The sequence below is a fragment of the Sander vitreus genome, chromosome 5, assembly GCF_031162955.1.
Source record: "Sander vitreus isolate 19-12246 chromosome 5, sanVit1, whole genome shotgun sequence".
NCBI lineage: Eukaryota > Metazoa > Chordata > Actinopteri > Perciformes > Percidae > Sander > Sander vitreus.
Genome location: NC_135859.1, coordinates 28,529,236 through 28,546,096, shown reverse-complemented (window position 1 = coordinate 28,546,096; position 16,861 = coordinate 28,529,236). Strand labels below are relative to the sequence as shown.

General features: G+C 39.3%; 2 protein-coding genes across 3 annotated transcripts in view; both read left to right on the top strand.

Moving 5' to 3' along the window:
* Positions 1-1,695: 1,695 nt before the first annotated feature.
* LOC144518595 (interleukin-1 beta-like) lies at positions 1,696-4,443 on the top strand. The gene is made up of 5 exons (XM_078251386.1): positions 1,696-1,801; positions 2,232-2,475; positions 2,667-2,837; positions 3,401-3,537; positions 3,767-4,443. The coding sequence occupies exons 2-5, from the start codon at positions 2,256-2,258 to the stop codon at positions 3,980-3,982; spliced, it is 744 nt and encodes a 247-aa protein (XP_078107512.1). The 5' UTR covers positions 1,696-1,801; positions 2,232-2,255; the 3' UTR covers positions 3,983-4,443.
* Positions 4,444-4,970: 527 nt separating this feature from the next.
* Positions 4,971-16,861, top strand: part of ckap2l (cytoskeleton associated protein 2-like) — a 17,532-nt gene continuing 5,641 nt past the window's right edge. Inside the window, exons 1-7 of one of the 2 annotated variants that reach the window (XM_078251384.1) lie at positions 4,971-5,160; positions 6,499-6,565; positions 6,663-6,717; positions 7,666-8,933; positions 9,813-10,008; positions 11,032-11,190; positions 12,915-12,975. In XM_078251384.1, the coding sequence (XP_078107510.1) occupies positions 5,121-5,160; positions 6,499-6,565; positions 6,663-6,717; positions 7,666-8,933; positions 9,813-10,008; positions 11,032-11,190; positions 12,915-12,975 (1,846 nt within the window). In that variant the 5' untranslated portion in view covers positions 4,971-5,120. Of the gene's footprint in view, positions 5,161-6,498; positions 6,566-6,662; positions 6,718-7,665; positions 8,934-9,812; positions 10,009-11,031; positions 11,191-12,279; positions 12,889-12,914; positions 12,976-16,861 lie in introns of those variants that run through there. The other variant, XM_078251385.1, reaches the window with a different exon arrangement.

The following is a 16,861-nucleotide window of genomic DNA, read 5'->3' as shown; positions in this document are numbered from 1 at the left end:
ATGTATAGTTACAGTGTAGTAAAATATATTATATTAAAAATAGCCCCACAGTTAATGCAATAACAAGAAGTGGCTCTCAATTTAAAAAAAAATAGAGTTTTATGGGAGTTTGTAGCAGCAGATTTTAGACCCTAATTAGCTTAGCTTAGCACAAAGACTGGAAAAAAGGGGAAAACAGGTAGCCTGCTGTCAAAAGCTAACAAATTCTGACAAACATCTGCTTGTTTAAGCCTATTCACCTTCTGAGGTATTTCTTTGTCTCTGTACAGGCAGAGTGAGTTCAGACACACTTAAAAGATACTTTGCAAATATATACTTTTACTATGCTTATAGGCCATTGTTTTGTTTAATTTTCATTCAGCACTCTCTGTGTGTAATATGCAAATCACATTACTTTAGCCCTTCCCCTCCAAACAGTGTGAATTCAATTAGGTTGATTCCAGACTGGATGACGCAGCTTCTTCCTGCATCACAGCACACAAGTGAAGAAATATCAGATTCAGCCGCTGTTATGCAACTCTAAACAACGAGCAAGTATACTATAGCTACTGGAATTTCTTTCACACCTCAAAACCACAAAGGGCCTGCTCACAGACGTGAAAACATTAGGTAATAGCAGATAAGAACATTTTGCATTTCATATGATGAACTATTACATATTTATAGAAGGATATGTGTATTTTGTGGTATTTCTCAGGGTTAAAACAACTTTTACCCAGTTGTGACTAATCAAAATGCATTTTCAATCATTTTCAACAATATATTATTATTGGTGTTTTTAGATACTTCACAGTTTAAATATTTAATGCAGGGTCAGTAGATTGGTGGAAGACGCTTCCCTGATGTTGTTTAAACAATCGTCAGCTTGTAACGCTATACAGCCACGTAAAAAAAAAAAAATCTTATCTTATCTTATTTGGCCAGACAGTAGTCTAAAAAAATCTGAATCAGCTTTAAGTATGTGTACATAAAAAAGCAATTTCATTGTGTAGCTCTCAATGTATACACACTAATTGACATTCAGCTAATGCAAAGACAGTGCAAGGACTGCAATGGTGCTGAGTGCAAACTGTGCTGGAATAAAATATAGAATGATAAGTATAAGCAGGTTGTGGCTTAGGTTGCTTATGAGGTAGACCTAGGTGGATGAGACAGTGTAAACAATAAAGCGGCCCATTATAAAATTTGCTGATGACCCAGTGACAGCCTTAGCTGTAGTGGAGCAGGAACAGGGGCATGATGCTGCAGTCAAAGACTTTGTGTCATGGTATCGTCAGTCATTTCTTCACCTTCACCTTATTGCGATGAATCTGTGATATAGTTCAGAACTCTGTGATCACACAAGACACCTAAAAGCATCTTGAAACCTAAATACAATCATTGACTGAAAACTGTGTGTTTGAAATCTAACATTGAATTTGTTTGTGAGAAAACCCAACAACGTCTTTATTTTCTTAGACAAATTCCTGAAACTAATCTATTGTCTATTGTCTTTCAAGAAAATATTCCAACAGTAAATTCCTGATTCCTAAACAGTATGTGCAACACTGTGTGTGTGTGTGTGTGTGTGTGTGTGTGTGTGTGTGTACGTGTGTGTGCCAGCAGTGTGTAAGTACAGCATTTCATCACTGTGGATAACAGAGTGCAGATACTAAGACCATCCCACTTCCTGTCAACAACAGTATAGTATAAAAGCCCTGCAGGTCAGCACAGGCAGGCAGAGCAACACTGACAACAAGACAACTGCTGGGATCTTAACCAAGCACCCTAAAAACAACTTCTAATCTACTGACCTTAACAGGTAAATTGACCTTTCTAAGTCTGAATCTGGAGCAGATTTAAAACAGGATCTTCGCTTTGCTTACTTTGATAGTACACATTCAGTGTGGTGTTGTTACTGTTACATACTCTGCTGCCTTGTGTCAGTATAAACTGCTAGAAGGTTCATTATGTTGCTGTCAGATGTAAATCTTTGCACTGCATCTACAATATGTCAACCTTATGTGTTTCTTTTTAACTTTTTTAACATTTTAACAGTATAAGGGCTTTATAGTCAAGTGTTGATACAGTAGTCAGTCATAAATCACTGTAGCAGCAAATAGATATGTACTGTAGCAATTACAAAAGAGAGTAAAAGGGTAAATGATCATATTTAAGATATGAAAAATAAATCCAGCTGTATGTTCCTAAATGTTTTGTGATTTAGTGACACTGGAAATCTCTTTCTGCAGATTCTTTTTTTAATTCAGAAAACGATGGAATCCAAAATGACATGCAATGTAAGCGACATGTGGAGCCCCAAGTTGCCCAAGGGACTGGACTTTGAGATTTCCCATCATCCACTGACAATGAGGCGCGTGGTCAACCTCATTGTCGCTATGGAGAGGTTCAAGGGCAGCAGCTCAACTTCAGTGCTGAGCACCGAATTCACAGATGAAAACCTGCTCAACATTATGCTGGAGAACTTAGTGGAAGGTAATCACACATGCATACTTTATTTCAACACTATCACATACAGTGCTGTGCATGAGTATTGGAACCCCTGCTACAGAAAAAGGAATAAAAAAACAAATGATTGCACCCATTTTATGCCGTGATTGGCCAGGTGTGCAGAAAAGATAAAAAAACACAACAAAATTAATGAGGTGTGCCTCTTTTTCCCTCAGAGAAAATGGTGTGCTTGTGTGAATCAACTCCACCATTTCAGATCAACAGGACGGAAGTGCCGTCAGTCACGTGCAGCGTGACTGACGGCGAGAAGAGGAGCTTAGTTCTAGTCCGAAACAGCATGGAGCTCCACGCAGTGACGCTGCAGGGAGGTGCTGATACCACAAAAGGTAATTCAGTGTGAGAGTTAGATTAGATGGTAAGAAAATCGTTCTCTAGGTCATGGTAGATAATTAAATTTAAGGGTAAAAGGTTTGTTTTAGTTCATCTCACAACTGTTGGCTTAATATTTCAACTGAAGCTGTTTAAAGGTGATATTTTATAGTATTTCCTCCACTACTGCATTATTTGAACATGAGAACTACTGGTTTAATTTTTGTGTGCTACAGATATATTTTAAAAACGTATTAGTATGCTTTTTTTATTGTAAAATCTGAATTAGTAAAGTAACTAGTAACTATAGCTGTCAAACAAAGGTAGTGGAGTATAACGTACAATGTTTCGTGGAAAAGAAGTATAAAGTAGCATCATCCCCGCACTGGTGTAACTGACGATATTGAATACTAAATGTAACCTCAAATGTATATGACAACTTTCACACCAAACCTGTCTGATGCCTTTCCTTCCTCTTGTACAAATTCAGATGTGCCTCTATTAAAATGCACAGAATGTACCATTTGTCTGATCATCAGCTTTCATTGAAATGAACCTGTATACTCTGTTCTCTCCTCAGTTCACCTCAACATGTCAACCTACTTGCACCCTGCATCCAGCGTTGCGGGCAGAACTGTGGCTCTGGGCATTAAGGAATCACCAAATCTTTACCTGTCTTGCCGCAAGGATGGTGCCGAGCCAACCTTGCATCTTGAGGTAAAACTCATGACTCATTACACAGATCACACACTTTGTAATACTAGTACAGGGTAATAGTGCAACAGGAGTGACCAAGTAGACGTGTTAGATCTGCCTGGTCATTTAAATTGTCATCATCTGAAAGAGACACTGCACATTTATAGATGAATTTACTTATGTTATGAGCTAGTCATTTTGTCCAGTGTGATGATCAAACCTTCTGACCTTTAATCTTCTCACACCTCAGGTTGTGGAGGCAGACAATCTGTTGAGGATCAGCTCGGACAGCGACATGGTACGATTTCTCTTCTACAAACAGACCACAGGGGTGAACATCAGCACCCTCATGTCTGTTGCCTTCCCTAACTGGTACATCAGCACAGCAGAGCAAAACAACAAGCCGGTGGAAATGTGCTTGGAGTCTGCCAATCGCCACCGAACCTTCAACATCCGTGAGATTTAACACCTGCCAAACACACCCAACGTGGAATGTGCATCTGGGGGTCAAGTTAAACCTTCATAAGAAGAAAATTTGGATATTGAACAGAATGTAAAATATACTGCACTTCTGCTAATTTGATTCAAAAATGCAACAAATCATTTTTTGTTTTTACAAAAGCACAACCTGTCTGCTAAAAAGACTACTGCAGGTATTACAGAGTGTCTATTTACTGTATGTACCAAGTACAGAAAGTGAAATACTTAATGTATTGACATAAGTCAAGTTTTTTGTCATTATTGTGCTCCACTCTGTGTATTTATTTTTGCTAAATGACATGAGACACTGTTAATGCTTTTATCTATTAATGTATTTCTATATTTATGCACCTTATTTTCACATGTTTATTTATTTGTAAATCTGCTTAATAACAACTATTTAAATTATGCACATTCAAATATTTAATAAAGCCTTATAATAACTTATTTGGATTTGTGTTTTGTATGTTCACTCAGGGTTTGGTAAATGTCAGAACTCAAACTCAAAAGGGATAAGGGACACAAAAGACATTAGCTCTAGCCCAATTCTAGGCAGATTTTGAGCTGTAGTACTGTGGTACTAGCCTGGGAAAACCCATATATATATATATATATATATATATATATATATATATATATATATATATATTATATATATATATATATATATATATATATATATGTCAATGGGAAAACCCATTGACATATATTTGAGATTTGCTCTGCCACTCTCACAACTGAGTATTAAGAGATGTCACGGGTTGTACTCATGGATGTATTAAGATAACGATGTATTAGGTTGTACCAAAGCCCGTCTTTCTTTATTAGAAATTCTTTGGTTGTACTTGTTTACATTCTCTGCTCCAATCATCGCAGAGTTTTGGGGCATGCGTGCTACTGTTTCGAAATTTCAAATCGCCCAATCAGAGAAGAGGAGGCGTTCACCCCGGCAATTTCAAACCCGGATGGGATCATAGACATATAGGATGGGATGCGCGAGGCGAGCTCAGTTGTTGTTATTGAGCTAGCTAACGTTACGTGTCGTAATCCACCGCAATTCCAAGGAGCCATTTTAATAACTAATCTGGACAAAGTCGAGAGAAGAAAATTGAAGTCTGATAGATATGGAAGAAGCAGAGATCGTATCGATACTTTCCAGAAAAGGTTAGCGAGCTTGTTAAATTGGGCTATCTTGCTAGCTAGCTAAGTTAGTGAGCGAGTACCTTGTGATAACATAGCTAGCTAAGCTAATGTTAACGCGAACCCATGTTAGCGCTAACGCTAGATATCAGTTAGCAAGACGTTAACGTTACCATAGAACGTTACGTGTTAGTAAAAGCCGTTCTCTTAATAGCTACATCCATGGTAACAGCGAGGAAACATTGTCATGTCTTTCGTAATAAATTAACGCTGTGGTTAGTGATGGCAAGGTAAAGCTTCATGAAGCATTGAAATTTTCCAGCAAATTGGTTCACAAAAGGGTTCACTTCTCGACGCTTCATGTTCACACAAAACCACCTATTGGTCAAAGAGAGTACAAAAGGCAGCTATATCACAGATGATCTCAACCATCAGTGATCAACTGTATTTTGTAAAGGCTTGGTAATAATGGCTGTCGACAATGGGGGGAAAAATCCATTTCGATGTAATCCGTAATAGGCTAACAATATCAATAGTGTATTTTTCTGATAAGTAGCTAGGCCTATGGTTGTATAATTTAGGCTAACGTTGACTGTATTGCATCAAAATGTGTAATCAATTCTTTGGTAAATATGTGTATATATATATATATATATAAATTAATGGCAGGAGGGGTAATATTTGCAGGGCTGCAGTAACGTTAAAGACTATTCATTTATTTAGAAATAATCATGTTTTTGTTGCTGAAAATTGATCAACTAATCAATTAATAACTAATCGTTTAAGCTCTAGTATGCAGTCACTTTTCCAAATTTAGATTTTCTGCATGAGTACACATGTATCACCAACTTGCAGCCAGATGGCAGCAAGTGTCTGTGTAATCGTCTACTCACTTATTCAGTAACTTCAGAAGTCCCCTACATCAGATGGATATCTTAATCTGGATGGTTGCTAAAAGTTAAGTGTCAGTGAAGGTAACTCAACGGGTGCGGTTACATTTGGATGAACATAATTTCCTCTATTCTGTTCCTCACAGTTTAGCAGACGCTTCTGACCTCATTTGCTGCATCCAATAAGTTGAACTGAACTGTAGTCATATATTGGCTGTATTTAACCTACATGTTGACATGAATGTTAGTTTAGTTAACCTAAAGAGAGGTTCCAAATCTTTTGGTGTAGTACAGTTCTACACTGTAGATGTATGCTCTGCAGACACATTGTAAAGTGATACATCAGTGGCTGGATATAAAGCCTAAAATTAGTTTTTGTTCAAAGACTAAGTATGAGTCTTTATTATGGGATTTACAATTACATATAATGGAAAGTTACCAGTGCTGAATTCCTGTGATTTTTCTGTCGCAGAGTTGCGTAAGCAAAAGTTGATGGAATACTTGGCAGAAAAAGGAAAGCTGAAACTGGCCAACCCTAAGTAAGAACAATAACGCTCTGCATAACAACTCACAAACAATGTGTTTAATCAAATTTAGTTGTACCTAGGATAAATTTAACTCAATTTGACTCCTCAGGCCATACCTCCGTGACGACTGCCAGGTTAAGAAGCATGTGACGTCTACACTAAAGGTGGGTCTTTCTTTTAAACAGGTGTGTGTTTATGTGTGTGTTAGTGAGAGTGCATATTTACCATCATGGGAATACCAGAACAAGGGGTGTTGAAATTAATCGATGCATCGCAATGCGGACCTAGACGATTCTGCAACGATGCATTGACAGACCAAAATCGATAATTGCCTACTGATGTTACTTTTTGCTTTTTTTTGTTTTTGTCTTTTCTCTGTTTTTTTAAGAGCAGATACAATAGAAAGGGTAGATCATATATTTCTGACTGCTTGAATTTGTTGATGAAAACCATATGTAGCAATACAGTATATGATAATATTGAGGAGGTGACGCATCGTAATGCATCGGGGTATTGAATCGATTTGAATCATTGACAGGATAATCGTAATCGAATCGTGAGACCAGTGAAGATTCACACCAGTAAGACTAGGCCCCAAGTAAGTGCGTCAGGCTTCGAAGCAAACTAGTCGAACTAGTGCTGTTGCGGTTTACTGCATTATCACAATCACGTCACTCCTCATGCAGAGTCAAGCTTGTCACCACTGTTTTTTTTTTTTCCTTCCCGTTCTTGCAAGCATGTAACTGTCAATAAACAGTGTTCAGTAGCCTATCTGTCTGTGTTTCAGTAACGAATGCATTCCTGCCAAATTAATTTGGTGATGCTCTCTGGCCCAAAAAGACTTTTCCCCCATAGACTTACATGGCGAAAGAGACGTCTGAAAATCAGTGGATACATTTTCTTTGACTCGTTTCACTATCAGAATTCGGTCAATCCCACCAAAGGGTCAGAATGCCGAAATCTGGATCCTTATTTGCACAGAGTGTAAAAAAAACTAACTGTGCAAATAAGGATCTCAGGTCTTATGACCTGAGTTGGCCTGATAATGGGACCAAATTGTCTTTTTTTTTTTTGTCTCATTTTTTTTCCAATTTATGTTTTTGTTTTTACAGGTTGTTAAGGGAAAAGAGAACCAGGCTCCTGCTGACAGATTCAGAAACGAAAGCACAAAAATTCAAACTCTGGCTGCTCAGTCCACAAAACACCCTGCCAGAGGAGCATTTGGTTCCAATAACAAATTAAATGTTATAGGCAGCATGCTGACTGGACGGCAGAATACCAATCGTCCATCTGCAGCCAGTGGCCCAGCACAGCCAAAGCTTAATCACAACCATGTGCTGACAAGAACGTACACCGTTGTGTCCTCCAAATCCAACCCGAATGCAGCTAGCCGTCTCACAAAAAAGCCAAATGCGGGAGAACCATCTTCAGGCAGAGCCCCTTCAAATGCAGCTCGTGCAGCTGTAACTAAATCGAGCAGCATATTCAGCAGTGGCTCAAATGCTACCTGGTCGTGTTCAATGAAGACAATCAGTGTCAGGATGAGTCTCGGCCCCATGGTCAAAACAAAAACGGGACTCATTCCTGCAGTGACCCAGCCAAGAAACAGTCAAAGTCAAAACTTAACACACACCTCTGCCACAGCAGCTGATACCACCACCACCGCTATGTCTGTTGCTAACAAGGTGCGATCCAGCACCTCGTCATCTGTTTCTGTTTCCCAGAGGTCTGCCATGGCTCAGAGGAAAACATTACCTACCCCTGCTCTAAACTACCCTGAGAGAACAAGAGCTGGGATTAAAGTTCCAGATCAGAACAAGTCTAACCCTAAACCACTTTTGGGTAAACATTCTCAGCCATCTTGTAAGAGTCAGCTATCAAGTGAACTGAAATCAACGTCTATCTCCTCCAAGTGCACAGCTGCACCTATAAAGCCAGAGGGGAAAGCAGGGATGTCAAAAACTAACAAATCAGCTAGTCAGCCCACAGGCAGGGCCACAAAGCAGAGATCTGATGGGGCAGGGATTAAAAATGGCCCACCATGCAAAGTCGCCTCCCGAACATCCTCGAGGCCAGTGAGCAGGTGCATTTCCAGAATAATCACTGGGGCTGTGGGAGCTGCTGTGGCTGAGCTGGGAGGGAAAACCAAGACATGTAAAGAGACAGGTGGTACGAAGGGACACAGTTCAACAAATGCTCCTCCACCACAAACTGGTATAAAAAGAACAAGCGCTCCTGTGATGTCCCAGACAGTGCCACGGCCTGGCAGGACCATCAGCCATACCGGTCATGCCGTAGACACGAAGACATCAAAGGTCCCAGTCAGAGTTTTCCCCCAGACTGAGGTTAAGAAACGGACTGCCGCCCAAGAGGAAAGAATGTAAGTAGAACAGTACAACTACCGGTAAAAGTATAACCTTAAACTACGCCATGGAACCTTGTGACTTTTGAACTTGCCTGCTGCAGAAGAAGGCAATACCTAAGATCTTCCTATCTGTGACTCACAAGGAAAGTTTCTATTGGGGCTGGGTGATAATTCAGTATTTTTTATTTGATTTCAACTTAATCATTTGTCAAATCATTGACTAGTTTGCCTGACCGTTTTTGTCATTTAACAAAACAAGCAAGGCAAAATAATGGATGTGGCCGCACATCCCATCTTCTGGCAGGCGCAGGAAAAATGAGAAATACTAAAGTGAAGAAAAAAAAAATGTAATGTCTGCAACACTGCTTTAAGCTCCATACATTTTTTGCACATTTGGACTAGTTTCACCCACACAGATTCATTTACACCCACGGGTGTTGTGACAGATGGTACTTTTGGATTTTACGAAAATGACTAATGAAATAAATGTTCTTGAGTTTCAGTTTGGCTTTTAACATACCTGTTGGATTGCTTTCAGTTTTATGTCAATTTGTTTGTGTCTGAACCCAATATGAGCGAGTGTTGATTCAGAAAAGATTATGGCGATAAAGATGCTCACACATTACACGTACAAGATACAAGCAGACTCAGGTCTGAAAATGTGCAATGGTTGGGTCTGTCCCTTTCTAATTATTAAGTAGAAACCAAGAGTTGTTTATCCAAAATCAAATGTTAAAGGTGTTAACCCCAGTTTGTCCTAGGACCTATGTCATTTCACTTCTTCTCCCCTTGTTTGCTGTGTCTCTGCTGTGCTGTCCAGTTAAGTAACATTAAAAAAGTCAACTAAAATGTTGACTTTTAACTGTACCCTCTGCTCTACTGTTTGGTCTCAAGGAGAAAACTACAGGAATGGCGGGAAGCCAAGGGTATTTCCTACAAACGTCCTCCAATGCCAGTGAAACCTCAGGTCAGGCGCACTGTGGCCGTACCCCAGCCTTTCTGGGGCACCATGAAGGAAGAAGACGACGCCCACTCTCTCATCTGTGCAGTGGACAGATCCCTGGCTGACTGCATCAAATTGGTTGAAGAGGTAAATGGTGTGGACTAATTAATTACTTTATTTGGGTTCCATTCTATTTTGATTCTGATGCAGTTAGATCATTTAACCTCCCAGTGGATATTACATTTCACTAAAACTATCTGGGAGTGTGGGAGTATCCATGGACATTGTTGGATCAGATCTGTGTAATCCGAGAATAAATGAAGAGAAGTCAAATTCCATTATAAAGTAGGGCTGGGTGTCTAAAAAAGAACTAGTTTGGCTGACCATGTTGGAAGGCATACAGTGGCACTCATAAGTTTATGAACCCATGCTAAAGTTGACTAAAAAGATTTGGCATGGGCTACTTTCCATAAAAGCATCTCTCAATGCAAATCAAACCAGCTATTAGGCTAACTGAAATAAAACCATGCCAACCTCTAGGTTTGGTGAAGGTTATGTGATGATGTGGGGCTATTTTAATTCCAAAGGCCGAGGGAACTTTATCAGGATGCATAGTATCCTGGATCCATGAAATAACTGGCCTTTAAAAATAAAAATCTGCCTGCCTCTATGGGAATTTAACATAGGGGTGTACTTACTTATGCCCCATGTATTTTAAGGAAGAACATTTTATTTATTTACGATACATTATTCATTCACAAAGAAAATTGGTGTCCTTAAAGGTTGTATTTTTCCTAATTTTTTTAAATAAGGCATTAAGATCAATTTCCAAAAGATGATTTTTTTTATTCCTCTTTTTAGTCAACTTGAGCATGGGTTCATAAACTTACGAGTGCCACTGTATGTCTTAAGACTTTTACACTGTTTTACCTGTAAAGCATTCATAGTGTTTCACTTGTTTGTGTAAATAATGAAAAAGAGAGGTTCTAAGAAAAGTTCAAACCCCAGCTTACTTTCTTTTTTCTGCACACCTGGCCAATCACGGCATAAAATGGGTGGAATCATTGGTTGTCATTGGCCACCTCAATTTATCACTTTAGTTGTAGCGTACTGATGCCCTTTGTTTTAGTGTATGAGGTTAATGTGAGCCTACCTCGCCCCCCCCCCCAGGGTTGCGCTCCAGACCAGGTGAAGGAGGTTCTCTCACGACTGCCAGCTGTGTCCCAGAAGTTTGCCAAATACTGGATCTGTCAGGCCCGCCTGATGGAACAAGAGGGCAACCTGGATGTCCTGCCCATGTTTGAAGAGGCTGTTGGTGTTGTGTTGGAGGTACGTCATCCATGATATTCAAACTTTGGAAATATTTTATGTAAGAATTTTGTACAGTTCCTAAATGTGCCCTGTGGAGTTTTCTTGTAAACAAACAGAAACCTCCAATCAGTGTTACTAAATAAAAGCAGTGAGCGGGCCTGGCTTCAGGAAGTATTGAATTTACATTTGCATTAGTGTGATGAAATACTTTGAACATGTGTCATCATGTTAGCCAGAAACAAATTTTATCTAAAACAGTTTCTCAATTGAGAAAAAAATGTTTTTCTAAGGTTTTGCAATATGACGGTATATACCATGAGATGATGGACATTTGTCAACTGACCGATAAATCACCAGAGCTGATATACCTGCTGATATTAACTTATCACAGCTGTAGTATTTGAGTATTAGCTTGTATGTCGTTTGAATAATAATGAGAAATGCCAAAGATATACCTAATAAAATGTTACGTTTATGTAATTTGGAAACAGTGACGCCATTCCACAGTTTTTTTTCCTCTAGAGAGCACTGACAAGTGGAAAATGTCCCGCTCAGTTCATATATTACATTAGAGGGCTTTATTTAATTCACCAACATCCACTTAGTACATATAGAGATATATTAGGAAAAAAAGTCATTTAAAAAGATTATCAAGGGTGGTATGTTTTACAACAAATGGGTCTTATCAGCACTTACTAAATAAAACTGCTGGTCATATACAAATTCAGACTTTTGTTATGGAAACATTTGCTTTGTAATCGTATGCATAACAGAATCCAACAAAAAACGTCTAATGTAGTGACCCTATTGTAATTATTGAGCAGCTTGCAAGCTTAAAAAAAAGGTTTGTTTTTATGGCAAGTTTCACAGACATCAGTCACAATGTGCTTCACAGTCAAAATAAAATCTAATATAGTCAAGTAAATAAAGCAGAGAGAAAACGCAAGATAAAACTATACAAGGAGAACAAATAAAACACCAGATGAAATATAGTATGTGTGTATCTATCTATCTAGCTATCTATCTATCTCTCTCTCTCTCTCTCTCTATCTATCTATCTATCTATCTATCTATCTCTCTATCTCTCTATCTCTCTCTCTCTCACAGCTGACAGGGATTCCGTTGCAGTGTGCCAGAGAGAAGAAACAACACTTATCTCGGCTGAACTTTTGCTTTCTATTAATGGACGATATCACAGGCAAACATGGCTGCTACAGCGATACACAATCATACATCAGGAATTAAGGATGTTATTGACATGCTCTCATATTTTTATTTTAAAAAAGTACAATTTAAAACATAAATGTCACCATTTGATGCACCTTACCTGATTATAGCTATAAGCTAATTTGTCTCTGTAGTCACTTTACTACTGCTACTGTGTCTTTTTTTTTGTTTTACAAAATCCAGGAGGTTTTCATTGTTCTAATATAACAACATGTATTTTGCTTTATATAATAGTTTGTGTTTGTCTTGTGTTGGACCCCATGAAGAATAGTCTTCACTAGTGATGACTAATGGGGATTCTTAATAAACAAACACCTGGAAGCACCCACCATTTACTGTCAAACGCTCAGAGCCCATGCTCTCAGCATTTTAATGTCTGTGTAGAATAAATACAAATTTGAGTTTTAATATAGAACATGATTATTGATCCACCCTTTACTGCATAGTTCAGGTTTTTACATTATGATTTTTTATGTGTTGGTATGTTAAGTTTCTGTGCTTCTATTTTATTGTAGCCAGTGGACGAGCTGCGGACTGTGGTGTTTGAGATTCTGAAGAAGAAGGACGAGATCCAAGGTAGGACTCATTTTTCCACAGTACCACAGGTACCGTAGTAAGGGTGCAAGATATATCGACTCAATATCGTTATCGCAATATCACGTTGCACAATATTATATCGAGGGATGCAAGATATATCGACTCAATGTCGTTATCGCAATATATATCGAAAGTGTCGCAATAAGTTTGCGATATTTTGTTCATTTTGTGGAGCGCTGCGTCCTGTCCGTTGGCTGTGTGGCTTAGTTGTGTTTGATTTAGAGCTCGCTTGAAACGCTATAATAATGTTTCATTGGCCAGTTACCGTGCCACTTACACATGTTAGTGCACAACGCACGGGTCCACTACGTGACAAACCCTATGGAGCCTACCATGTGACGTGTGTGTGCATATTTCAACAGAGTGACAGTGTAAGTGAAGAAATAGAGACAACAAAATGGAACGAATCAGACGAGAAAGAAAAGTTGTGTCCTGTTCTCTTTATTTATATATTTTATACTGTACAACCAGTAAAACATGTCCTGTTCTGTAGACATGGTCCTTATTTATTTATTCATGTTGGACCAGTCCAATATGACCGTCAGTTGAAAGAAACCTTGTGTTGTATTTGTTATGAATCTATTTTGATGCGTTTTCCCATAACTTTTGTAATTTTACATGTTTAAAAATATTGAAATTAATATCGATGTCGCAATATTCATAATCAATATCACATTTTGTCAATATCGTGCAACCCTATACCGTAGGTATTGTAGATACCTGGGATGCAATTTTTCCTGCTCTGACGAGGGCAGCATATACGCCTGAAAGTGTTCTAGTCTGCCGTTAAATGCCAAAGAAGAAGAACACTACCAGCGCGGTTGTTAAAAGTCCCATGGCATGAAAATTTCACTTTATGAGGTTTTTTTTAACATTAATATGCGTTCCCCCAGCCTGCCTATGGTCCCCCAGTGGCTAGAAATGGCGATAGGTGTAAACCGAGCCCTGGGTATCCTGCTCTGCCTTTGAGAAAATGAAAGCTCAGATGGGCCGATCTGGAATCTGCTCCTTATGACCAAGGGGGTAAGCGTCTGTCAACAACCCGTAGATCCTATGGCGCCATTTTGATGCTAACAAGCACTCACCCGCCGTTAGCATTCCATTGACTGCCATTCATTTTGACGTCACTTTTACAGCGAATAACTTTACATCTGAAGCGTTTAAAGACTTTATCTGTCCATAATAACAGATTATTTCTAAAGAAACACGACAATGTATAAAAGGCTCCATTACCTTGTATCTCACGTTATGGCTCCTTAGCAGACGTTTTTGTAAAAATAGGTTTTGACACAAAACGATTGTGTCATAACCAAGCGACTTACGGTCGCATAGTAGAGGAATTACCGCATAGTACAGGAGAAGCTTGCAGGCAGTTTCGACTTACATTAGCTGTTTAAGTTTAATTACTAATGTTAACTAGCATTTTAGTTAGCAATAATTAGCCTGTGCCCATGTTATCTCCTTACATATACCTACGCTCCTCGCTCTGCAAGATTTGGAATGATTGAGATTTCTCTTGGCACAGCTACCAGAAGACTTACAACTTTCAGACAGGTTGCTCATGTCACATCTACGTCGTCTCTCTCAGTTGGAGGCTGCGCAGTAACACTCAGCGCTCTTCACTGGTCTCCGTTCAGAGCAACGGGATCTGTTGGTCCAGTTTATATACTGTCTGTGCTTAAGACGTCATAAGGAGGAAGGTTGCCTCCCCTTTCTCTGCTTTGACCGCCCAGAGAATTTGGCCCGCCCATGAGAAAGAGAGATGTCATTGCTTGAAAACAAGCGAAGCATGGCAGTTGGTCAAAGCCAAAGTTTTAAAGGCCTCAAAGCAGCGACAAAAGCTTCCTCAATTTAATTATTTTCTGGAGCAGAACACATGGAAGCTTTCTTTCATATCTGCGTCTGAGGATTAGGGATAATGCAGTTAGTCTGTTGCCCCATATACCAGTTAGTGTGGACTAGATATTATACACCCCCCTTGGATGTTTCACCCTTTTTTTTCTTTTATAAATGAAATCATGGTCAATATAATTTAGCTTTTTTGACAAGAATTTGCACACAAAAAAAAAGTGAGGACGGTTTTTACAAACTAATGTCAATTAATTAAAAATATATAAGGTAAAGTAGATGATTGCATAAATATTCACCCCCTTCAGGTCAGTATTTAGTAGATTTGGCTGCAATTACAGCACTGAGTCTGTGTGGATATATTTCAATCAGGCTGGCACATCTAGACACTGCTATTTTTCTCCATTCTTCCTTGCAAAACAGCTCAACCTCTGTCAGGTTGCTCGGGGGTCGGGCGTGAACAGCTCTTTTCAAATCCAGCCACAAATTCTCGATTGGATTTAGATTTGGGCTTTGACTTGGCCACTCCAGAACATTCACCTTGTTGTCTTTGAACAATTTCTGGTTAGCTTTTCCTGTATGCTTGGAGTCGTTGTCTTGCTGGAAAATAAATCTTCTCCCAGGTTGTAGTTCTCTTGCAGACCGAGTCAGATTATCCTCCAGGATTTGGCGATATTTTTCTGCATTCATGTTCCCCTCTACCTTTACAAGCCTTCCAGGGCCTGCTTCTGCGAAGCATCCCTAGAACATGATGCTGCCACAACCATGCTTCACGGTGGAGATGCGTTTGTGGTGATGTGCAGTGTTTGGTGTTTGCCAAACATAGCGTCTAGTCTGATGGCCAAAAAGCTCAATTTTTGTCTCATCAGACCAAATAACCTTCTTCCAATTGACCTTGGAGTCTAGCACATGCCTTTGGGCAAATTCCAGGTGAGATTTCATATGAGCTTTTTTCAACAGTGGCTTTCTCTTTGCCACTCTCCCATACAGCTTTGACTGGCGAAGAACCCGGGCAACAGTTGTTGTATGTACAGTCTCTCCCATCTGAGCCACTGAAGCTTTTAACTCCTTCAGAGTGGTCGTAGGTGTCTTGGTGGCCTCCCTCACCAGTCTTCTTCTTGCCCGGTCACTCAGTTTGTGAGGATGGCCAGCTCTAGGCAGATTTAAACAAGTGCCATACTCCATCCATTTCTGAGTGATGGATTTACCTGAACTCCGTGGGTTGTCCAGTGAGTAGGAAATCTTTTTGTAGCCATCTCCTGACTTGTACTTTTCAGTGATCTTTTCCCTGAGTTGCTTGGAGTGTTCTTTTTTTCTTCATGTTGCAATTGTAGTAGGAATACTGATGAACCAGAGACTGGACCTCCCAGACACAGGTGTTTTTTTTGTTGTTTTTTTTAATACTACAATCACTTGACACACATCAGCTGAACTCAGGTGATCTACATTTCACTAATTGTGACACTGCTGACATCAACTAGCTACACTTCTGTTGAATTAGGTCAGTCACTTTTAAAGGGGGTGAATATTTTATGCAATCATCTTCTTTACCTTTATATATTTTTAATTAATTGACATTAGTTTGTAAAAATCTGTTTTCACTTTGATATTTGAGTTTTTTTTTGTTGTTGCAAATTCTTGTCAAAAAAGCCCAATTATATTGACCATGATTTCATGTATAAAAGAAACAAAAGGGTGAAACATCCAAGGGGGGGTGAATACTTTTTATAGGCATTGTAAACACCTCTTAGTACATCACATCAACATGTTTACAAAAACCATTAGATTATTTCTTAGGATTTATTGCAGGACTCATGATTTTTTGTGCCAGCACACCATGGACGCCTCATCTTGAACGCCTCATCTTGAGAAAGTTTCAACTCCCAAGTGGCAAAATGCCCAGTGTGGCTGAAGATGAGTGATTCGATGGTTGCCTGTCAAGAATAACACGACGACGCAACTGGTCTGATCAAGGCGTTCTCAGCGAGAAAAGCAGTGCAGTGAGCCTCGCGTTTTG

What these genes read in the sequence shown, in the direction of transcription:
- LOC144518595 (XM_078251386.1), top strand. Translation starts at nt 2,256, where the DNA reads ATGGAATCCAAAATGACATGCAATGTAAGCGACATGTGGAGCCCCAAG. An exon ending in GCTGGAGAACTTAGTGGAAG is followed by an intron (nt 2,476 to 2,666) that starts GTAATCACACAT and finishes TTTTTCCCTCAG; the next exon opens with AGAAAATGGTGTGCTTGTGT. An exon ending in AGGTGCTGATACCACAAAAG is followed by an intron (nt 2,838 to 3,400) that starts GTAATTCAGTGT and finishes TTCTCTCCTCAG; the next exon opens with TTCACCTCAACATGTCAACC.